At 41.4% G+C, this 25,720-nt stretch overlaps 1 protein-coding gene across 1 annotated transcript in view; it reads right to left on the minus strand.

Moving 5' to 3' along the window:
- The window catches only part of LOC117485961 (ephrin type-A receptor 6-like), a 167,844-nt gene that overhangs the window by 134,414 nt on the left and 7,710 nt on the right, over positions 1-25,720 (minus strand). The window contains exon 2 of the mRNA XM_034134673.1: positions 21,168-21,232. Within this exon, the coding sequence (XP_033990564.1) occupies positions 21,168-21,232 (65 nt within the window). The remainder of the gene's footprint in view (positions 1-21,167; positions 21,233-25,720) is intronic.

Below are 25,720 nucleotides of genomic sequence, written 5' to 3' on the forward strand. Positions count from 1 at the left end.
GACTTGAACCGGCGACCCTACGGCTCAGTCCAAGCCCCTAGTGACTGAGCCACTGCTTAGGACTACCTTATGTTTGACCGATTGCAACAACGGTGTTGTTCTGTTTGGGTGCTCTCTTAAAGTTTTGCTCCTGCACCTTAAACACTGTTTTCTCATCATAATTGTAACTTTCTGTTTACCATTGCTTCCCAATCTTATATATTTTCTTTGTAAAAGAAACGGAGACGGGGACCAGCATAAGGCCAAAATAGAATCTACAAGTTTGCAGTTCTAAAACCAAGACGTAATTATCTCTAAGTCCACTTCTTCTCCGACAGATAATGCTTGCTTACACTTATTTGAGATGAACAACAACATATACTGTAACGTTGAGGCATCGAGGGTACAGAAGAGAGAAGAGAATATCTTAATGTATTGCTTAACTGAACCCAACATCAAAACAAACAACTTGAAATAATGGGGGAAATAAGAAAGTCCAGAGAGCCTGGGCCTGATACAGTATGTGACAACTGATCCACAGCCCAGCGCGATGATCAGGGCCATCGATCAATATTCTATTGATTGCAGCAAAACAGAGTTTATCTATACAAAATGAATTTGACTTGAGAAGTCACATATATGTAACCTAAAAAAGACAGTTGAGTGGCTGATGATAAATGTCTTTGTATGATGTAAAATAATAAAATAAAAGTGTCACCTTATATGGAAATAAGACACTCCTGCCAGAGCAACGTGCTTTGACATTCAAGTTGTTTGGCCCTGTCAAAAGCTTATGTCTTTGATTTGTATTTTATTTAATTTAGCATGAGCTGTTGCTGTAACACTTTATGGCATTTAGCTTAGTATAAAGACCATTAGGGTGAAGGGATCTGGAGAGGGTCCCAATCTATCATGCACATGTGGCAGCCATAGATCGCTCCTCTTGCTGTTGTATTTACATCAATCAAGGCTGGCAGTAATGGATGCAAAGCTCTACTTTTAAAATTGTATAGAATGACAAAAAGGAAATATGGTTCGGCAAGCCATATTTCTTAAAGCTAAAAAGGCTGTCATTTAATAAAAGATTCCCCTGGGGCTGCTGTCTTCATCTGTGACCTCGCACCGCAATGTTAATATAAGATAATCTGTTGCATAGCATGCATGACATGACCATTTCAGTAGTTAGTGCCTAGATCAAGGTTAAACCAAAAAGGATGATATTGGCTCTTCACAATGACTTTCTGTGTTCACACTATTGCCATGAATTTGTGGTAGACATATTCATATTTCCCTAATTATGAAGTGTAGCAACTTTGGTGATCCCTTAACTTTTCATTTAGCACCCTCATCAGGTATTTTTTTTTATTAGAAAACAGGATCCAAGTCGCAGAGCCATGCAGCAGTTCCTTCTTCTGTTGTAAACTTTTTAATTTGTCTGATTTATGACCAAATAGCATCAATCATTCCAATCACCTTAGCTTTTATTTGTGTTGTTAAACTGTCAAATTAGCATGAAATAGATCAAAAATCGCAAATTAATCTTTTTTTCCTCCTTTGAAGCAAAAATAAATGTGTTTTGATCACCAGTGATATGAACTTAATGTCTCAAATGTAGCAAACAGAATTATAATTGTTTGAGTAATAGTCAGGTTAGATTGCTATTCTGCATTATGTGATTTTGTGTGATGTCTTTTTTCCTATAACGCCTTGGAGCAAACGGTTCAACCATCGAGCTAACAAAAGACATCACCTCCCCAGAATTTTTAACATGAAAACTGTAAGATCGCAAGTAACAGTACTTTATCTTACCTAAACTCCATTGTATATACACCAATTATAATAAATACCATTTATCAGCAACATCAAACCCACACAACAGTAAAGCCATCTACCTGCAGGATCAACGCTGGCTAAGGGCATGAACCTTGTCTCCCTTCAACCTTTTACCTCATCTCATTTGTATCGGTGATATGTCCTTCCCCTCCACACACACCGACTCTTCTCTTCTGAGCTGACACAGACCAGAGATCTTTTATTTTTTCCCTCACCCCCAGCGGCTCAGGCAAACTGTGCGTGGGAAAAACGAGGGGAAAAGAGCTTGTTGTTTTACATATCTATTTTTGCCAGAGAGGCAGGCAGGCAGGCAGCATGGAATGTCAATATGGGGCTCAGCAGCCTCTGACTGATGTGAGATCACAGTGACGGCTGCACACAGCGGTACAACGAACACACACACACACACATTTTGCCAGTGGGTGAGGTAGCAGGGTGTAACCATAGACAGTTTAGATAAGACCAGGGGCCTCATTTATAACGCCTTGCGTAGAATTGACGTAGGAAGGTTGCTTACGTAGTACAAAGCACAAAAATAGGTACATACATTTTCCGCCATTTTCCGATTCACAAAACCTTGCGTACCGGCGAGGGAAGTGCGTACGGCACTCCCTACGCCTGTTTCCCTTGATAAATCACAATCGACTCGTAACGCCCATATTTGCCTATACATAGTCAAAGAAACGCCCATTCATTCATTCATTTTGACTGACTGCATGAAGAAGATCGCAGGAAATGACGATAGAACAGCTAAAAAAGACATCTCACACCGTGTCAGATTTAGGTTATTGTGGGGAGGTGGAGATAAATCATATTGTTTGGTGGATGCAGTTTGAACCAGAGTAGCAGCATGGAGGTCGGATCGTCACCAAGATAAATAAATAAGTGGTCCGAAAAAAGTTAATGAATGAAAAAAAATACACATAACCTTCCTCAGGCAGTGTGTTTGTCCCGGGGACAGGAGACACCCCCTTGATCAGAAACTGTAAGAAATGATCGGGGAATCGCTCCGGAGTGGAGTCATGACGACTGGATCTGAATTATTTTTTTTGTATTTGGTGGTTTGTGTTCCAGCTGTCGATCAGCAACTATATATCCATAATCCACCAGTTAAAGGAAATACAACTAATGGATTGTGTTATATTAGCTGTACAATTTACCACATATGGTGTTCTTAGTTTCCATACCTCCTGTGTTTTACGAGCGACTTATCAAGTCTTGGCAAACGGCATAAAACACGATTAAACGTGATAGTATATAAAACCATGCTCGTATCTACAACCTACAGAAATGCAAAACGGCGTCAGTTTAGACGTAATTCTGTCCTCCTGCTTACCGCATCATTTATGAGAAAACATTTCATAACATTAACACAACATATTCGAGGTGGTTTTAAATAGCATATCCGTATTTATTTATTTCTCCAAGTTATGTTTTTGTGTGCACTGAGGAGTCTCAAACAGGCGTTTGTTTAATCATTTAAAGATTGGCTTTAATCAATGTTTGAAAATATATTCTTCATATTTGATAAATGAGGTAACATTTTATTTATGGTATTATTTCCACATATTTCTCTCCATTCTTCCTTCTGCCAACGGTGTCGCAGTTTCTCGTCTCTCCCGTTTGTGTGCTTAGTGCGTACGCATGGGTTAGAGTTTGCGTGGAGGACAGCACATTTTCCCGTCAAGTTAGTATTTTATAAATCGCAAACATTGCGTAGAAACTGGCATACGCCATTTTTTGAGCGTATATCCCTTTATAAATGAGGCCCCAGGTCACCCAAGTAGAGGAAAGCATGCTGCACTGACACACACTAATAGAGACTACCCAGAACATGGATTCAGTGACGACTTGTCTTTGTCTTATACTCCAAACAAGCAGAGTTGGCTCAAATCACAAATGGTACAATGCTTTATATTTTACTAAATGAGGTTTCTCTGACATTCTCAGCTCTGTAATTGGAATTAAAAGCTATTATTTTTCAGATTTCACTACAAACTCAAAAGCAGGGGTCTAACTGGTATCAACTTTACCCAACACTGGAGTCAATGATAAAGACAACGCTGGCATTTAAAACTGTAGAAAAGGTCATCCCTATCCCATTTTTTCCCATTTTTTCCCAATTCCCTTGTTTCAAAATTGTCCTTATTGGTTTGGACCACAAGAAATCTGTATTGCTAAAACAATATTGTATTGAGGTACGGTAATATTATGCTGCCATTCAGTATTGATTCAGCCATCTAAAAGGAGTCAACATCATAGCATCAATTTACAGTAAAGGTTATGTTGCTTATTACATGTGTGATCTGTTCTCTTTTTGCTAAATCTTGATATGGCAATAAATCAGTTTAGATGATGCTGCTCGATTGGTCTCTGCAGCATCTTGTAATATTTGAAATAAACGGCACAACACTGGGACCAACCAAGCTTTGTCTCAGCAGCTATTTGATATCCTACAGAAATCTCTTGAATTCATCTCAAAGTGCACCTAAAGGCAACAGTATTATGAGGAGACAAGCTATGATTAAACATACAAATAAAATACCTGCACTCTCGTGAGTAACATAATAACTACCACTTTCTTTTCTGATGTTTATTTTCGTTAATTATTCCGTCCTCCCTCAGCAGACATACAGGATGAAACACACAAACACACCCATGACACATTGCTCCTCGCCTGTTTTCACAGTCTGCTGCTCTCAGTTAAGAAGAGGCTGAGAGAGAGGAAGAGACGCAGGAGTGAGAGAGGGGGAGGAAAAGCTTGAAACGGGAGAGAGATATCAAGAGGATGGGGAAAGGGAAAGATGAACAGCAACGGAGGCACACGACAGTAAGACAAAGAAGACAAGAGGAAATGAAAAAGATGAATCCTGAGCTGTGTGAAACCGTGTATAAGGAAATTACTCAACGGAGGATTCAAGGGATGCTTTAGGATACAAATGTAAGGTGAGGGTAAGAATCTGGATTACTGTAGGCTTAAATTGGTGGGATTCAGTTTACATACAGCGATTAATAATTAATAATTCCTTACATTTATTATAGCGCTTTTCCAGATGCTCAAAGCGCTTAACTGTAGCCACATTGCTCTTCCAAAGAAAGGTCCAAAATATAAAATGAAAACTTCAACATTTTGATCATAATTGAAGTTAACTTCTCTTTTTGAATGATGTATAATTCAATCTACAGTAATACATTATCCTGACAATGAAACTTTTTTTGCTGTGGAAATGATGACTGTCCGTATCAGAAAGAAAGAGCATTTGTTTGCTTACAGACATTACAATACATTGGACGGCCTCCACACAATCATCTGTAATCTATAATCATCTATTGATCTATGTTCCATTAAGGTTCATCAGCACCATATACTGCAGCCTCAGAACTGACCATACAGTTAAATCAACACCTCTATAAAAGCGTGTAAACAAAAACTGAACATTATAATGATCATTAAGGTATGAATGATTAGACTCAGTGCATTCGTTTAAGCTATGGTGTCACCTAATACATTGGCAACTGATGCCTCATAAATGTGTTTCAGTTAAAAACTTTAGATGAACTGAACCCAAATTATAAAAACTGTTATTTTCGCATATAAAAGATTATACTTAGTCTCCATTAGAAGGCTGCAGTTTTCTGAATATTGCTCTAGGTTTGCTTTCTGGGTTTAAAGTGCGTTACTGTCTTTCCACCCATGGTTTCCTGTCGGTCCGCTTGTGTCTGGTAACAGTAGGAGACATCTTCCCTCAGAGAAGCCATCTGACTCCAGTCTGTAATGCTTAAACAAGCCTGACTGGAAATGAGTGCAGACAGAACGGGATTGTCTGGCCTGCTCGATCAATTAGGACAGAGGGAGCAGCAAAGAGATAGGCAGAGAAAGTGTGTGGTGAGGCACAGCTTTCAGCATCCGCCAATTTGGTATAAAATGTTAAGTGCATTTTAGAGAGCTTGCCAGACAAAACATTCATCTCTGCTGAAACAAAATCCCTCTACAAGGACCCATCTTCTAACCCCTAACGCCCCCACATAATATCCCATGTTGGATCCAAATGCAAGACTGAATTTAGACTTGAGAGCTGAGAAGAAAATAAGAAATGTCTCCCTCCCATTCATCTGGCTTTGCTTATAAAGAAAGACAACACGGATAAGCTTTGGGGCTTCAGGGGATGACTCGCCAAGTGACCCTGTCTTCTGTCTAACTCTACCTAAGAAGGTGAAGAATACAAATGAGAAGCATCAACATGCAGAAAATGGTAACTTTGAATGAAATGTATACAAATATTTTTCACATAAAAAACAGCAATACTACACTGAAGTATAAACATGCTATAAAGCACAGAGCTATAGATGGATTACTGAACAGGCTTATGCGCACAGTCATTTTCAGGGATTTACCAACAAAATGTCATTCACAGAGACACTTACCAACCAGAAAAGTGACATAAAACAACTACAAAGATGCATAACACAAGTAGAAAGCTATATTAAATTACTATAAAAGAGACAGAATTAACAGAAAAAGACACAAAACAACTACAATGAGCAGCCAACATGAACATACTTTAAAGCATGTGTCGTGCTTTTTTGTAGGAGAGGTGGTGGGCCTTTTGCATGTCTGGCTAACAATATATTTGCCAGTGATCTGTCTTCACTTCCTCCCCAGATGGGAGTGGGTTTGGAAGCCTTGGAGACATACAATATGATATTAGATGCAGGGACTTCACCATCGTTAGGATTTAGTGAGTTGATACTGAGGTTGAAAGGTAGAAGGGAGGGAGAAAGGAGGCAGTTTTTTCCTGCAGTGCTGTGATCAATCTTCTACCGCAGCATTTTGTTTCAACATGAAGCAGAATTCTGATCCATCCATACCCTCCACTGGTTTGAATTGGGATTGAGGGGGTTTGGTGGGCGAGGGGTGATTTATAGTCAGATTGAATGAGCTGAAATGAAAGATTGTGTTTTACCCTACAGCAGTTTTACATAGAAACATGTAAACTACTCAGCTACCTAGAGACATAAGCCCTAATATCATTTGAATCTGCAGACCATGGAAACAAACACATTTCTCCCTGTTCATGGGACTACAGTAGACACTAAATATTTGTTGATGCAAATTATTTGAACCCACTTTAACCATTGGTCTTTTTGAAAATGGCAAGAAACTATTTCAATTTTCAGCAGGACAGGATATGTGACCTTCCCCAGGCAAATATATAAGTATGGATGGTTGTCATCTTTACTGTATGAACTCCTGCTTAGAGGCAACAATACATCCCTAGAGGTGGGAGAGATGGTGAGTGACTGAAGGGCGGGAGATGTCACGCACTTGGGGCAGATTATCAGTTTGTATCTCTAAGACCAATTGATACATGAGGTTGTTGTCTCTGTGTGTGATTAGATAGTTAGCGTTACATAGGGTAAGCCAGAGATTTTCCTGGGTCAAAAAAGGGCTTTTTCTTTAAGATAAAACACAATTGGTTCAATGTTTAAACAGTATCACTGACGTAGGCTTCTGATTAGTCACAGCTAATGATCGGGGGCTTGATCACATAGTGAAAGCTGTGAAGTAGTGGTTGATTGAATATATTAAAATACATATTGTGTTAACTTAAATTCAATCTATCTGTGTTCTGTATGCAAAAGAAGTAGACAGCTTTTAATAACTTTATATTTTTGTGACACGAGGCAAGAGTGAAGCCAGGAAAAACCCACAATGCATAGCTCTGTGGGGTTAAAGCAGTGATGAAGGGGTGCCATGATGTTGGTTGAGGTTAAGGCCACAATCATAAATCGTAACATCCCTGGTTTGGGTCAAGCAAGGTCCTTTGTGGATTTTTCATTACCTATCCCCCCTTTTCGTCTCCTGTCTCTGCTGTCTTCTACTTAATAAAGACATAAAATGGCCATTATTAAATGATAAATGTATTGTTATTACAAGATAACACACTCATATGCATTTAATGGCATGATGGAGATTTACAAATATGTTTAGTTGGTGCAACAGTGCAACTTTCTTTAAACATCAACAAACTTAATTTCAATATGTAAGAAATATGATAATTTTTCAAATGTCTACAGTAATGCCTGTGTCAAAGTATTGTGATTTCAGACAGTTGTGTCTTATTATTCATACATTGTTTCAAAACCTTATACTCTTCTTTTGGATTTGAAGCCTTTAATGCGTTAAATGTCATTGGCTTTGGTGTTCCGCAGAATTGCGTGAAAAAAGGGAGACTTAAATGATATGTGTTTAACATTTACAAATGCCCTAAATAACAGTGCTTTCTTGCATTTTCTACTCTAATGCGTCTCTTCATTTAATCCATTTAACACATATACAATCTGAACTTTGCCTTAAATAATTTCTGTTCGGATCATATTCTTTGCCATGGTAAGTGTTTGAATGGATTTCTTTAATATCCCTTTCAGCACCTCAATGATCCATGTCCAAACAAAACAACAAGTGAAGATTAATTTTGATCTATTTTGACCCAAAAAGAATAGACAATAAACCATATGTACTACAGACTGGGAGTTATATCTCAGTGTATGTGTTTGTGTCCGTTTGTGTATCTTCCCTTGGTTTTCTATCAGACCACAGAGAGTGTGACAAATGGAGGTGTCAGACCTTGATGGAGCACTGCGATTGCTCTGCTAGGCACAAAGCTATTACAAGACTATATAGACAGCCCCAAAGAAAAATCCTGTTTCAATCAACCACACATAATCTGGGAGACAAAGAAAGATGTTCAACTGTTGATAGAAAGAGTCAGGCTCTTGTCCTGAAGGAAGATCATTTTCTACCATAAAATGTAAATCTGTAAGTATCTCAAAAAGGTAAAGTCAGATTTGTGTATTATTTCTGTCACTCACTGTCACAGCAGAAAGACACCTGAGGATTATCCCAGACATGCACAAGTAATACCAAGTAATACTTAAGAGAATTTGCAAATCATTGGACAATACAGCTCTTTGCGAGTCCTTCTTTTGGTACATTTTCTGCAGATCTTAATGTAAACCAGGTTTTAAAAGATAGATATTATGGAACAATGCTAGCAATAAACTTTGCTTTTGTTATCTTTAGAAAAAAATCAATTACTTATATTTGCCATCCTACATCCATACAGAATGCCTTATTCAGATCTTTTCCAAGAATTGTATTTCCACTATTTTGTATTTTAACCATATAAAACCATTTAGACATGTTCTTATCACCAAAACTAAAATATTAGTCTCAAAGTTCTCAAAGGAAAGTTACAGTGCAGATTTCTGGCATTTCAAATATAAAAAAATGACAAAGCCTTCTCATTGCACACTGGAATGATTTTTCCTCTGACATCTCAAATTATATTATTATTAAATTAAAAAGCCACTTGTCATTTAGCAGGACTATGTACATAGAGCTTTCCAAAGCTTAAAAATATTTTGACACAAAAGGCTTTAAATACAAGGTAATTCAATTATTGCAATGTGAGCTGACGTTCAGGTTTGGAATACAGTAGACATGCGCCGGTGCCACTGTAATATATTTATCTGATGCAAGTCAAGTGAGACAGACAGCAGTAAACAGCCTAGTAGAGATAAAGCACCGTGACCTTGGACAGGTGTCCTCTAACTGGGCCACCACACTGCTCTTTGAAGTGTATGTGCGCAAGAGAACATGTACAATAGCATGTGTATCCACACAACCGTGCCTTTGTGTGTGCATGAACAGATAGAGTGAAAGAAACACATCTTCTGCACTTGAACGTGTAGAATAAGAAAGATAAATAAGTGAAAAAAAATCTATTTGTAGGAACTTCTTCCTGGAAATGTGCGTGCTCATAAGCACACTGTTCTGAGTGTTATCCCAGAGGAGCACATCCAAACTCTTCCTGCCCGACTAATTGCATTACCAAATCATCTCTTGGTTTTACATTTCTTTTCACCAAACCAGATTTCCTGCTCTCTGAAACCATTTATAATTGCATTGTTTAGCAAATCGCTTATTCGATTAGTTCACTGTTTAATGATAGAAAATGCTAGAGAAGGATTATAATAAAGAAGTCAGACGTTTTATTCAGGAGTTCTCATTTTAACAATATAGTACCAATTGATCATGGAACGGGGGGTTACGTATTGTAACCCTAGTTATATAAGCACAGGCTCCGCCCTCTACTGGACTGTATGGGTACTACTCTCTATCATGCTATGCGTGCATTCACCTACTGAGTTGCACAAACGTAGCCGGCCAATCGGGGCGAGCCTACCTGAATGCGCGCGCAGGCCCACAGTATATAAGGTGGCTACGCCTCCCGACCGTCATCCTACACCCTCTTCAGCGAGCGGCATAGGAAAGACAGGGCCCCCAGGTAGAGGGCTCCGCCTGTGCTTATAGGGTTACAATACGTAACCCCCCGTTATATATCACACAGGCTCCGCCCTCTACTGGACTATATGGGTACAGTGGGTGGAGCCCCGATGTATAAACGCCCTGTCGTCCAACAACATCGACCCATCACACTGCCCCTGACCGGCTTTTGGCTAACATCCACCGCACCCCCACTTTCTCCCATCCGGTTGTAACCGTGGAGAAGTCGGGCCGCAGCTTGGATAAGGCACACTCACACACGGTTACCTCGTGTAGAGTGTGCATGGAAAAAAATAGTGGGGAGAGTCCTCCAGCCCTGTATGGGGCTTACTGCAAACCATGTTTCCCGGGTCCCTAAGGAGCATGGGAAAACTCAAGTGCATTATGTCCAGGGGGGGTCAGATACCTACTGACCCACAGCCCCCCCTTCTCACCAGTCATGTGTTGCCCCGGCAAGCACAGACGATGAGAAGGAGCCAGACATGTCCAAGAGATAACACTTTATGAAGGGGCCTGGCGTAGACCAAGGCGCCGCCGTGCATATATATTCTACACTCAAGCCGCTGAATAAGGCTGTTGACAAAGCCACAGCCCGTGTAGAGTGTGCACGGACCCCCGTGGGGAGGGCTCTCCCCGCCCGTCCATAGGCATGTGTAATGCACTCGCAGAGCCATCCTGCCAGGCGCCTCTTGGAGAGAGCTTTTCCAGCCACACCATCTCCAAAGCACACAAACAGCTGTTCAGTGCGTCTAATGGCAGCCGTGAGCTCCACATAACATGCTAGCGCACGCACCGGGCAGAGGAGGTGCAATTTAGCCTCCCTGGCCCCAATATGGGGTGGAAGATTAAAGCCACCTAACTGAATAGCCCTTGACCTGAACTAACTCCTTAGGCTCTTGGGAGCAAAGGAGGGGTTCGGTCTGAGTGTCGCCCCACTACGGTGCACCGACAGAGCGGTCAGCTCGGACACTCTTTTGGCCGAAGTCAAGGCAAGTAGCAACGCTGTCTTCCATGATAGTGCTTTCAGGGAGGAGAGCTCCAGAGGCTCAAATGGTTCTGTGACCAGAGCCTCGAGCACCAACGGCAGGTCCCATTGCGGGGAGGAGGTGATCGATCCGAAGAGCCCTTCCGTGGATACGGGGGCTCCAAGGAGATCATCACGGTCCTTCTTGGAGAGCGCCGTGAGTCCTAACCACACGTGGCATGTTCCCACTGTGGCCAGGGACATCACACGGCCAGCTACGGCGGCTACACCATGGACCAGATTATTAATCTGCCCGATGCAGCGGTCCGAATAATCACTCCGGTCTTCCTGAGACGGGGAGGCGGGGGCTTCCTGCTGAGGGGTGATCAGCGAGACCCCTAACACACCCAGATTATTGGCCGCCGCCGCCGCCAGCTGTCTCCCGAGCCGGAATATTTTATCAAGATACTCCAGCTTTTCACGGTCACGAGGCAGCGGGGGCAGGGGTCTTCCCCCCCCCCGCCCAACCTGCTGCCTGTGGGAGCAGATGGGCCGCCAGGCTCTCATCGAGGGGGGGCACACCGGGACACGCTGTGTCCGAGCGGCCCTGCACCCTGAGCAAACCTGGCATGCCAGCCACCGGAGCCCTCGTCCTCAGAGGGTGCCGCCACGTCGCCTCCACACACTGCCAGATATCTGGCAACGGGGGCGAAACAAAGGCCGGCTGGGCTGGCTGAACCGGGCCATAAAACCCCTGACGGAGGAGGCTCACCGGTTTGGGTGGTAGCGGAGGGGGAGCGGTAGACCCACACGCTCCGCCGCCATGGACATCACCAGTGGGAAATCCTGACGGGCAGATCTGCGCGGTGGACCCTCGTGGACGCCGGACTCAGAAGCGCCCGACAACGAGAAGTCCTCGTCTTCTTCCTCCTCGACAAACGGGGCCGCCTGGCCAGTCGGAATGGCGAACACGAACGGCACCTCCTCGGCCACCTCCTGGTCCTCCATTTCGACCACCTCGAGCTGCTCCTGGTCCTGCGCCTCGTCCGGCAAGACATAATGGGCCTGGAAGTGTTCCAGGCGATGTTGGCATCTGAGCCGCACGAGCGCACGACAGGCACTGCAGGATGGAGAATGTTTGCTGCCCTCCACCGCGTGGTCAGGCCCCAAACACTCGAAGCACCAGCGGTGGAGATCAGCGCCCGCAAATAAGCCCGGGCATGTAGGGCAAGGCCGATGTTCGAGGAGTGGTGAGTCCATATTCTTTCACTTTCTTCTATCTATCTTCTTACGTTTAGCTTCAGTTGTTGCTGCTCGCTGAAGAGAAAAAGGATGATGGTCGGGAGGCGTAGCCGCCTTATATACTGTGGGCCTGCGCGCGCTCTCAGGTAGGCTCGCCCCGATTGGCCGGCTACGTTTATGCAACTCAGTAGGTGAATGCACGCATAGAATGATAGAGAGTAGTACCCATAGAGTCCAGTAGAGGGCGGAGCCTGTGAGCTACTCATCTCTGTCTGTATTTATATATGTATGAGGGTCTGTCTTAATGGCTGCCCGACTGTCTGAATATATAACTTCTGATTATCTGCCTTTCTGTGCTATTGCATGATTGACTGCTTAAATACTAGTACAACTGTGTAACTGCATGTCTAACTACCCATCAAAAATAAATGGACTCTCGGCTTTAACCTCTCCCTGTCTCACTGTCTGTTTTTCTCTCTGCCTCATATGTTTCCCTCTGTCAGACTCCTTTTGGCCATGCATTTAGAGCAGGAGTCTTCTGCCAGCATTTGCCGGCTCATCTTAAACCAAAGAAAATGCACACCCACCAAGTTTTCCCTCCCAGTGAATTGATGTCAATATTAGGGATGCTCCGATCGATTGGTCACCGATCGAGATCTGCCGATACTCACTCTCTACCGATCGATCGGTGCTCTCTAAACATGCCGATCGCGAGGGCCGATCGCATGACGTAAAATACATGACACTTTTCTCTGTACGCGGCAAAACAAGCTCGCCAAAATGGCTTCACGGGTCTGGCATTATTTTAAGGTGTCCGAAAAAGACAGTAAAATAGCGGTATGCAATGTGTGTGTGAAGCAGAAATCCTGCAGCTCCACCCGCTGTGACGGACCGGTGAGCGGAGCGAAACACACAAGAGTTAGACCTAACACACTTAGCTATTTGATCTACCTCTGGAACAAGCTAAACTAGTTATAAATATGTTTATTCTTCACTGTCGGCCTCACACATTACTGGATCAGCGAGCTGCATGAGACGATACTGACGGGCTGTCAGGAGAGGGAGAGAGAGGGAGAGAGGGGGAGAGAGAGGGGGAGAGAGGGGGAGAGAGAGGGGGAGAGAGGGGGAGAGAGGGGGAGAGAGAGAGGGAGAGAGAGGAAAAGAGAGCGCTTCCGCTAATTTCTCCCGTGGTATTATCCAAAGTGAATGTAAACTTGAATAATATACATAATTTGAATGTAATAATTAAGTTGATTGTTGTTTGTGGAAGCTCCAGTGAATGAGCCCCATTAACTGAGTTTTAAACATCACTTTAAATGGAAGATTTAAAGTGATGTTTAAATCTTCCATTTAGGCCCCGCCCACTCGATCGGATCGGCGATCGGCGATCGGTATCGGCCGATACTGATTCCGGCGATCGGCGATCGGCCCTAAAATTGGCGATCGGAGCATCCCTAGTCAATATGCAGCAGAGGGAGGACGAGGGGAGGTGGGGAGGGGATAAGAGTGGTCAAACTAGCAAGGGTGGAGGGAATCAGGAGGCAATAGTACAATAAAGGGTTGACAGACAAAGATGATTAAAGAGAAAGAGAGAAAAAAGGATTTGCATCACCTCTTGGCAAGCAAAATAACATTAACACTTAAGTATTCATCTTTGCTCAGGGCTAAACAGCCTAAACACTGGAATTATAATTCACAGTGAGAAATAAATAGATGCTCATCTGGATCACATCTTTCATGAGATAATTGCTGCAAGAACTAGAAGCCCTGACATTAGGTGCATAAGCTTAAAAAATGTATACAATGTGTAAAAATGGGATATTTAGAATACAAAATTGGCTGATCACTTCACTAGAAAATACCCCATCTCTGTTGGTCTTGGTTGAATGTAAAACTCAAAGAATGGTTATACAGAGTGACGCTTCTCTCTTTAATAAATACTTATTGGCTGCAATGAGCAAACTGACTACCTAGCCAATTTTCATTTTGGCCGTTAGGTTACTTACAGCGATAATGCAAATTAAATACAGCCGATATGATCTGCCAGCGGCTCTATTTGTCATTTCCGTCAGAGAAAGTTAGCATCAGCAAAAAAAGATAACTTGTGAATTGTATTCAGGTACGCAACAATGGTCAACAGATAGTTTAAAATGTATTCTACAGTTTTAACTTAAGCGAACATAAGACCAAAGACACAGATTCTTTGTATAAAATTCCCCATTTTGTGTTCCTGTGAGAACATTGAGGCCGAGCAGAGAAACAATTCCTGGTAGATGCATGTGTGAACAATAACCCACACATACTCTGATGAAGATACCCAATTAAGCTGTCTAACTCAGACTGCTGAAGATCAAATGTGCTTCTGAATACTTGTTTTTAAACATGAAGACTGTAAATGTTGTATCCCCCTCTTTTCAGCATAGTTACAATTTTTTAACAGTTTTGTATTAGAGATAGTTTCTAGAGTAAGCTAACTTTTTTACAAACGGTATATCCATGTATAATGATATATTATTAATTTATCAGATGAAGATTCTTTATCAAGAGTAAACTTTGGACATATTTGTATTGGAAAAATAATGTTCTCAATATGTCTAGAGCCTCTTAAGAAACAGGTCTGTCTAAACTCTGCCTGTCGACAGAAACCACACATCGCTTTTCTTCTGCTGCTTCCTGTATTCATGTATTCAGTAACTGCATTCAGCAAAGCGCTAATAACCTCCTCACTCTTCCCTTCCTCTATTCTTCTTCCCATTTGCATCCATCCAGTGTCTTACCCCATCCCCCCTCTTCTACTCCCTTTCTCTAGCTCAGTCTCACTGTATTCCTCACACGGTGTGGGTAAGCCCAAAAAGCTGTCAGAATCTGTTCTGCTGTCAGCGAGATGCCGAGTGGGAGCGCATTAGATATTGGCCTCGGTGTGTCCCTGACAAGAAACAAGCCAATTAAGGAATCCCCTGGCACTGTTTAAGCCCGGTTATGGCAGAGGTCCCCGAGACGAACACTGGTGTGCTAAATCATCATACCTTTTTTATATCAGAGCCTCCGTGGGGAGAAGTGGAGTGATTCAGGATTATTCCCTTTTTTTTTCTTCTATCTCGTAGCGCTGCCGGCCATCACTCAGCAGCACGCCTTAGAGAAGTTTATCTGAGCTATGAAGGACACTGACATACAGATTTCCCTCTCCCTCCTCCTCTCTGTTGTGCGGCGCTCACTCTCAAGGCTAATAGTATTAGGGCTGGAGGAAGTGCTTAGAGATAACCCTAAGGTTGGGTAGTTGCAATCAATTACTGTGGTTAAATATTGCAATACAAAAGATTAAGGATTAGTATTGGGGTAAAGGCTTGAGAGAGCGTGCCTTCACAAGTGTGTAAGTACTTGTATGTGTGTTAAGTGTGTGAGTCATCTTATTCAATTTTGCTCTTTATATCCAATCACTCCTTGACATGGCCTTCTATCTTCCTCTGTGTCACTTTCTCTGCGCATGCCCCCAAACTCAGAGCCTGAATCTGACGGCAATCCCCTGAAAATGTTCCCAATATCTGACAGACTGATTGCTTTAGAGGACTTCAAGTCAACGGGCTGCAGTCTTAGCTTACTCTTGTTGTATTGAAAGAATGATAAAAAAGCTAAGTATTATCAGGGTGCGTCATCAGACAATGACACAATGGGAGGCTCAAACTATTTGGCATTGATAACTGACAAAAATCATTTGCTTTTACAGGCCGTCAATCCCAAGTCCATTGGTTTTTACCGTTACAGCGTTCTACTCTAACAATGGGGATTACATTGTATTAACATACAACATTAGAGCTAGCTGTTACAATTAGAAACCTTTTAAATCACTTTCAACACGATATACTTACAACTTCAAGCAGGATTATATAGCCTTTACCACTTTAGTTACAAAAAACTAACAATTAACGTTCTTTTTTTTTATGGAATCAATCATCTCTTACTGTGTAATTTTGCTTACAATTACCGACAGGTTTCTATCTTAATGTAATACCTGCTTTATGGGCAACCATACATCAACAAGATCATCTCATGAGGGTAAGACACTCAGAGGACCTTCAAAGGAAATGGGCAGATCATCCAAGTTTAGCAAAGAGGCCTGCATATCAGCAGCGACTGATGTAGAGGACAAATGTATAAATGCACTTAAAATGACCTTTTAATAACAAAGAAAAACGATAAAACACATACACACAGACTGAAACACACACAGACAGACACAGACACTGACACACATATACACAGACTGAAACACACACAGACAGACACAGACACTGACACACATACACACAGACTGAAACACACACAGACTGAAACACACACAGACAGACAGACTGAAACACACACAGACAGACACAGACACTGACACACATACACACAGACTGAAACACACAGACAGACACTGACACACATACACACTGAAACACACACAGACAGACACAGACACTGACACACACACACACACACACACACAGACAGACACTGACACACATACTGAAACACACACAGACAGACACAGACACTGACATACACACAGACTGAAACACACACAGACACAGACACACATACACACAGACTGAAACACACACAGACAGACACAGACACACACACATACACACAGACTGAAACACACACAGACAGACACAGACACTGACACACATACACACAGACTGAAACACACACAGACAGACACTGATACACATACACACAGACTGAAACACACACAGACAGACACAGACACTGACACACACACATACACACAGAAACACACACAGACAGACACAGACACTGACACGCATACACACAGACTGAAACACACACAGACAGACACAGACACTGATACACACACAGACAGACACAGACACTGACACACACACATACACACAGACTGAAACACACAGACAGACACTGACACACATATACACAGACTGAAACACACACAGACAGACACAGACACTGACACACATACACACAGACTGAAACACACACAGACAGACACAGACACTGACACACATACACACAAATGTCTCGCTGAGCACTAGTGAGGCATCAGGGTTGCACAGCCTAATATTTGACTGAGCTGTGTTCAGGCAGCCAGCGCTGTGCTGCTCCTTACATAACGCTGTGTTTATACGCCCCCGGTGGATCTGACTTATCGGCTGCTTGGGATCTCTGAAATTGATCAAAAATAGAATTATTCCCTCTGTATGATGAACAAAGATCAGTCTTTGTCGTCCAACTGGCCTATGCTCGGTTGGCATTATGATGTCAATGAGTGAAAACAAAAAAGGCAACATTAGGCATGTGTAATCCCTTAAAGCTGTTTCGTGTAATTTAATAAATAAACTGCTCCTCTCTATTCTCCGCTCCCCCCCATGACAGGAAAATGACTCATGCATATTTCAGCAGTTTGTCTGCCTGTTCTGAGTGGAGCTTATTGTGGCTGCTTTCAGACGCCAAATGAACCCTCTTTTCCTTCTCCTCTCTCCTGTCTCTCTGTCCTTCACCACTCTGACGCCCAGTTCTTAATCACAATTCAGCATTTCAGGAGGAAAAGCACGAGAGTAGAGACACACATCTTTGCCTCATGAAAACAACATCAACATCAGTATCAGCTTGCCTTTGGCGTTCTCAAGTACAATTATTAACTTCTTCTTGAGGAAAGGTTTTGCTGAGTCAAAGTCCTTGAAAGACACGGTATGGATCAATTGCTGTTCAATATGCACAAATCTAATGAGTAAAACCTTTGAGGGTAAATGTGTTTTTCTAACTCTAAGGATATTCCCACATTCAGTAAAGTCATTAACAAACATAACAACAGTCCTCCTTGCATAGTTTTCCCTTGTGGGCCAATTGAAACAGGTCTATTTACTTTCCGAGCACAGCAGGTATAACATAATCAAAGGGCACCTTGCACTGAGGGCTGGACGTATGTCGTGTTTACAGTGTGTAAACATTTGTTTGCAGCTTTCCAGTGAGCAGACATGTCTGCGATGTGGACCTACATGCAAATGCATTCTAGTGGTTGGGGAGAACAAGCACAATTAAGTAATTGATTGAAGTTTCTCATGCTCTGTTTACACGAGACGTTTCGTATGCATTTGCGTTTGCGTGTAAATGGGGTCTCAGCCTTTTCCTGTAATTCTTACTTATGAAAACTATTCCCAGGCAACCATATGAGCCCATAGCTAGAAAATCAAAGTCCTGCACTAAGAATGAACTTGTTCACTACCTGAAACATCTACATCTTACCTATAACTTTTACCATGTCCACAATGTCTCTCAAAAGCCGAAAAGATGAGCATAAGTAGGAAAAGACTAGCACAGATGTTGCATATATATGTGTCTAGTATGTGGAATTTGCCAGGCTATAAAATGTTTTAAGCTTTTTCTTACAAGTTCCAGTTTCTGCAGCAGAATTTCAATCATTTGTTTCATAAATGAAATCCTAAATGTTCATTCCACTGAAATTAAAGCACCACAATATTGTTCTGATAAAATAAATACAGTGTTTTGTTGTCTGTACATTTATGGGTACAAGGCTTCTGTAGCTAATTGCTCATTTGGGCTGCACACGTTGTACTGTAAGTCTTAACAATAGATTTTACATTTTGGATATATGGCTGGTGCTCTTACCCATACTTTTTCCCAGTAAATGCGTAGCTAGAGTATAGGGCTTCTTTGCCTTACTCAAGGACACTTCAACATTGTTGTTATTGGGTATATGCAGAACCCCATAGTGTCCTATGATGAGAAGCTGGCAGACCACCACTGTGTACTTCTGGTTAACCTTCCTCTTCAACAAAACCACTCGCCTTCCTCTCTTTACAAGCACTGTTTAATGGCATTTGATAAAAAAATCAGCCATAAATATACACCCCAATTTCCACTTCACCTTCAAATCCATATCATACGACAGCTATATTCCTGGCAAACTCATCATCAGGTAATCATGCTGGAGAAGTTACTGCATATTAAATTATTTAAAGATGTGCATTGGGCAGGACTGACGGACAGCAGTTTATATCCGGAACTAGAAGCAGTGTGTGACTCGGATAGGCAGCTACACGTCGTGCTGCTGTATCGGCCTGATACCGGGCTGTGTCTAATATGGTGGGGATTTACTTCCTCTTGCTAGCTTCCTGGTAGTAAAGGGGATTTTAACTATTTTACCTCCCCAGATCTTCACACCTTCCCTCAGGCCTTCTGCCCTCCAAGCCTTAAATATTAATGGTAAAATCGGAGGATAGTGGACGAGTGAGGATGGTGGAGGGCTGACAGCTTAATCATGGTAGAGGCAGCCTCCCTCTCTACTCTCCCTTAACGCTGTAGGCGGCTGTCACCACGACCTACATGATGTAATCACCTTCATAATCCTGATATAGGCCACCAAGGGCCTGGCAGGGAGATATAGAGGGACAGAAAAGAGCTGGGGGGACCTTTGGGATCTACCAGCAGAGGATCCTTTTAAGTCAAAACTCAGAGAGGGAGTGGAGTCATAAGGATAGTGAAGGACACTATAGCGCTACAAAAAACATAAAAAGGCTAAAAAAGTTGTGCTTACTGCCTGATCTCTCAAATACAACCTCAGCAAAAGTAAGAAATATTGCCAGATTTTCAGAGTTGCTACTTTCCCCTATTCAGTCTGCCTGTAGTCACCTCACCACATTTGTTTTCTTTTGACAGGTATTGCATTTGTATATGGGTGATATAAATCGTGGAGATTCTGTGAATACCTACCTACCACATCTCAGCCCCATTTTGTTAACCTAAAGACAGATAAAATGTATCATACAAATAAGACATTTGGGAGATTCTACACCCTCGAATGCACTGCAAGCATGGCTGTATTGGCAGCAATCAACTATATCATTTAAAATAAATTGAATAAAAGCATCTCTATTACATCATGAAAGATTCACAACTGAAGAGATATGATCTACATTTTAAGGCACAACCTCATTGAATAAATCACTTGTCATTTTCAGAGCCACTGCATAAATGAAGGTTTAGGGAGGCATTTTGTTGAACATTAACCATGGTTTGGTCACCTTTTTTATACTGAGAACATAAGAAGGAAAACTAGGACAGAGTTGTCAGAGGATAGCCTATGCCACCATTCTGTAATACGTTTTCATCTCCCTCAAATATCCTGACAGCTCAGAGAGGGATGGGTGTTGATGCAGCATGAACTTTTTGATCTGAGGATGTTACAGTTTGTTGTCAGAACAACTACAGTTCATTATCATGATACCTTCAGTTTGGCACTGGCTGCCATTTCCAAAGTTTAGATTTTCAGCTAGACAAGTTACTGAGGGGAGCCGTAGGCACTTTCTGCGAGAACAAAATGGGATTACCCTTTTGTGAAGTTGACGGACCACAAGACTGCATTTGGTACAAGACATGTATCTGAGAGGCAAACACATTTAAACTAAATAATTGAACACTAGGTTTTTGCAGTAGGCAGTGGAAGTTAGCTTTGTGAGCATTGGCTGGTCCTTTAGTGAACATTTAAAGAGTCAGTAAAATATTTCACTGGACCTAAAGGGACACAAATAATTGATGGGGGAAGTTTGAACAGCATAAGGGAAGCTTCCTTAGAGACCATGGCTCATTATCTGTCAGTATTTCCCAAGTGGACTGAAGGGTCTGAATAAAACCAGTGATGTGAATATGAAACAGGTCACTGCTACCCATTTGGACCTGTTCAAATCAATATAATTGATTTAATTGATGCAGAAATAGTCAAGGTCCAATAAGTAGTGCAAGAGATGGCCTCCTTACCCCGTTGATAGGATACGTCTTCCATCCCAGCTCTCCAAGAACAGACGTCGTATCCAGCAGCACAACTGAAATGGAAAAAGAAGCAAGAGGAAAATGCAACCATTAGCAATCTGTCAACACACAAAAAGTCCTATTTTGGAACTGGAAATTGAAATATCAGTCATAAACATGTTCATTTCAACTATTTGTATATTAACAGAAATTAGTTTCTAGGATGAATATTTATGAGCGTGGTGGCGTGTGCTGTCGGAGCAACATTTTTGCTACTTGCGACACAATTTGGGGACTGATGGATTACAGTGAGATTGCTGTCAACAGTCCATTCCCTCCCCTGATATCACTGTCTCCCATCCTCAGCCTTGCTTCAATCTCACTGACAACATGCTCTTCTTCTGCCTAAAGCTGTTCGAGATATACAGTATAAGTGGGGATAGATCTCTGCTCAACTCTTATGAAACTTACTGCAACTTATACATCCTACTATCCTGCCTGGTATGGTTCTTACAGTAGGTATGCTTGTTAGAGCTTCATATTATAGTTTTCCATAGTAAAATAGACAGGGAAATTAATCTTGGTGCAGAATAAAAAACACTTTCAGTTCACTATAACTTTACAGGTATTGTAAGGATACAAAACAATTTCCCCCTCTAAAATAAGAATAATGCTAGCCTTTTTCAACATTTTGTCTAGCTCTCAAGGACTGTAGGTTTAATAATTCAGGAGGACTGCATCTCTCCCAGTACAAGTTATTTACAGTGTAAAGGAGCAGACATGGTTAACTGAATGTGTGATGCCACCATAACACCACTGAATAACAAATAAAATAAAAAGTAGCAACAACATCTGGCCTCGTTACTGTTGTGTTTTATACAAAAATAAGATCCTTGAATGTAACATTGAGCCAGTCCAGTCATCTGTTCTGTGTGGATGACATAGGTATAAAATAAATGTGAGTGATATCTGGAAGAGAAACGACACTCGACTCAAGAGGCTTGTTAAAATACTCACATGCTGTGAGTCATAAAAGACCATTCGCCAAAAATCTCATCTTTAAACTTGTCCTTGAGCAGCCATTGACTTAGATGTTAAATGTCAAGATGTGAATCCCACAAGCTTTATACTGACACTGATTTCTGACTATCATTGGTATTCTTCTACTTGAAACGACAGAGTTTTAAGTATCAGTCAATCATTAATGTCCACTTAGAGCTCTTTAAGTGGTCCTTGGGGGCCTCGTTATTCCAACACAAATGTCTATCAGGGACAGTATCTCCATTGACATCATTGCTCACCAATATCTCGTTACTTGAACTGAACGTACAACAGAGAACAATGCTCTAAAGATATATAGATTTGTGAATTCCAATGTCAATGCTACAGAAAAGTGATGTTTATATTTGTGAATGTAATCTGACAAGCTCAAGGCAAGCATAAAGGATGGAGCATTTCTGAATGTGTCTGTTCCCAGTTAGCCAGTACATCCCTGATGGAGCGTGGTTGACAGAGATTTCATTTTGTGTGCATTTACTGTATGCGTCTGTCATTCCCAACTAAATGCTTCTCCACTCCCCCTCAGCTCCCATAAGATGCAACGCAGTGACAAAATGTAGCATAGCATGTTCTGAATTGGATAAATCAGGTGCATCACAAAATCCAAGAGTTAAGAAAAATATCCAGGGTTGCGGTCGGATAATCCAAAAATCAGCTCCTAACGTCTAACCCTATCGTCTATTCCTTGACCTCTGAGTGAAATGTCATGGGGTTAAGGGATAGTGGATAGGAGAATTCAAAAGGACTTAGGAGAAGAGACTGCGGTACTTTAGAGAATCCGACTGCACTTTCACTATCCGACGTGTTTATGATGCACCAGCGGACGTCATAAATGGGGAAACTATGGAAACTACAGTTTTCTATACAGCGGACTACAACATGGATGTATAATAAGAACGACGGTCCGGACTACTGTAAACTCATCTAGAGACTCTGCACCGTGCTCTGATGCTGTTGTTTTATGCTTTATGGACGTGGACAACAGAGAAACATATTCTTCATGACCAAAGTTGGAATTGAAATAAAAAAGTAAAGTGAAACTTATGCTCGTCCCCCTCTCCCTCCGGTCCTCATTAATACAAATGATCCCAATACGTATGATTGTATGAACTATGAAAAGATCTTAAAATCAATACAAATGTATTTATTATAAACATTAGTCCTTAACATCTATCACTGTGTATATTCACCATTCAAACATCTTTTAAAAGTTGAACAAACCCCACACAGCTCAGTAAAGACTGTGAAATGTTGACTTTATTTGATCATTTCAGTAAAAACTAACGTTCATATTTCTCTTTTTGATTATAATACTGATGAACGTTCAAAACAAAGCACTTTGGCAACTTACCACATACGTTTTAAAAAGCTTAATAAGCACCGTAACTTTCATGATATAATTTCTCGGTCATAATCGGTTGTTTCCGTGAACGGCCGACTGTTGTGTGACGGCAAATGCTGCGGCTGCAAGGCATTGTGGGGCAGCATTTTCTCCTCTCCTTTCGTAAAGGGAGGTCCAGTGGTTCCTAAGCTAAAGGAGGTTAGAAAGGAAGTTTGAAACCTCCTTTCCTATCATCAAGAGAATTCGAACGGCACTTATCATGGCTGCCACTGAGGGACTTCTGGCTCATTTCACTCCGTTAGGAAGGTTCCTAAGCTAAATGGACTATTCGACTTCAGCCCAGCTGTCAAAAACTGGGACAAATGAAGAATACAAATCTCCTAACTGATCATTTTCTGAACTGCAAATGCTACTGTATGTATCGAATGCCCTTGAAGAGCATTTGTAAACATTCATATTGGGCTCATGAAGCTTCTCTTTGATGATTATAGTTAAATGTCACACATCCAATAATGAGTTGCTGCTCTCCTTATTATAATACCAATGATGTCTTTCACATTTGGACACTATTGCCAGACATGGAATGCCAAAAAGGGGAAATGTGGAAATTCACTATAATTTTTAAATCCAGAAATGTAATTTACATTTAATTTATTTTAATGTTTGGCCACCGGGGCCAGTAGAAGAAGCTGTGAAAATAAAATACCAGCTTTTAAGTTAATGTGGCAAACTGTTGCCTATTTACATACAAAGTACAGCAAATATAAGGCAGCATTTGTATTTATTTTGGAGCAGTGCTTCTGGCCACTCACCTTGTCCAGTATTAACTCTTTGTATGTATTTGTACATTGGTCTCACCTAACTGAAGGAGATATCTAGTTCTTTAGCTGTTAAATGCTCCTTGTGTCCGTTTGCCAATTGGTGTTGCAGCTGATAATCAAAATTGAGTTCATTAGAGCATTTGTTGAGCTAAAAAACAGCTGACTGAGGCATAGGTTGATTAGAGTAAAGTAAAAACACAGTTTAGTTGCCAAAAACCAAAACAATTAGTAAAAAAAGGCCAACATGCTCTGCATAAGTAAAGAGATAGTCATCTGGATGCTCATCACTTTGAGAGACATATTTTCCATTGTACATTTAGTCAATTGTTAATATTAAATAATAATTCTGCAGCCTTAACTAGAAGTTTGAATCTCAAAAGATATATGTGGTATATGCCTCTCTAAATGTGCGTAACAGTCTGGTGGATACATATATGTGCATGTGTGTTTGTATATACTGTATGAAGATTGCTTGAGTAATATCTGATGTGAAATCCTTATTTTACTACTTAGGCACACATTCTAATGCATTCTGGTCTCATTGCCTTACCAACCAAAAATCCATTGACATATGCAGGGAGATGTAAAAGCAATGAGCTGCTGAGGTCATGTTAATGGAGTGGGAACTTGAGTGTGCCAGAGAAAATATTCGGTGACCAAATGGCTATGTGTGTTTCCTGAAACCTGGGTTATAGGGTTAGGGTTTTTAAGGAGAGAGAAATGTTTCTCCCTAAGATTTCAAGGCGGCATTAAAGAAATGTCATCTGTAAAAATCCATGACTCACAGCTGGGGATTGGTAAAATGTGATTCCCTGAGCACAAGGGAAGACACAAGGAGAAACACATACTGTGCAGCAGGAGTAAAGGAGAAAAGAGAGTAAGATAATTTCTTAAAGTATTAGACAGTTTACTTGGCAAATATGCATTTTTATCAATACAAACATTTTTGTTTATGAATGATGAATGTTATTAAATTGTGATATTTGTTGGCTGTAAATGTATCCTTTTTCAGATTGCAATTACCTGTGAACCCCAAACTGTTACTTTATTTGCTTCAAAAACCCCATCAGTCAAAACAACATCAAATATTAAACTCAATTTACTACTCTTCACAAAGCACCTAATAAAACCTGTTGTGTTATATCAATCTGAGCGCAATTGGAGAAAATTGACATTGATCTGTATAAAAATGTAGCATATTTCTCTATTGATTGACCATCCTGTCCAACACAGCGAGGGAAGGCGTCATGTGGATCCTTTCATACTTCTCTTCTAATTCTGTCCCCACTGCTATGCAAGCCTAATATTTCCTCCATGTTGGATCAGTTCCAGTGTCTTTT

The sequence above is a fragment of the Trematomus bernacchii genome, unplaced genomic scaffold (genome assembly GCF_902827165.1).
Source record: "Trematomus bernacchii unplaced genomic scaffold, fTreBer1.1, whole genome shotgun sequence".
NCBI lineage: Eukaryota > Metazoa > Chordata > Actinopteri > Perciformes > Nototheniidae > Trematomus > Trematomus bernacchii.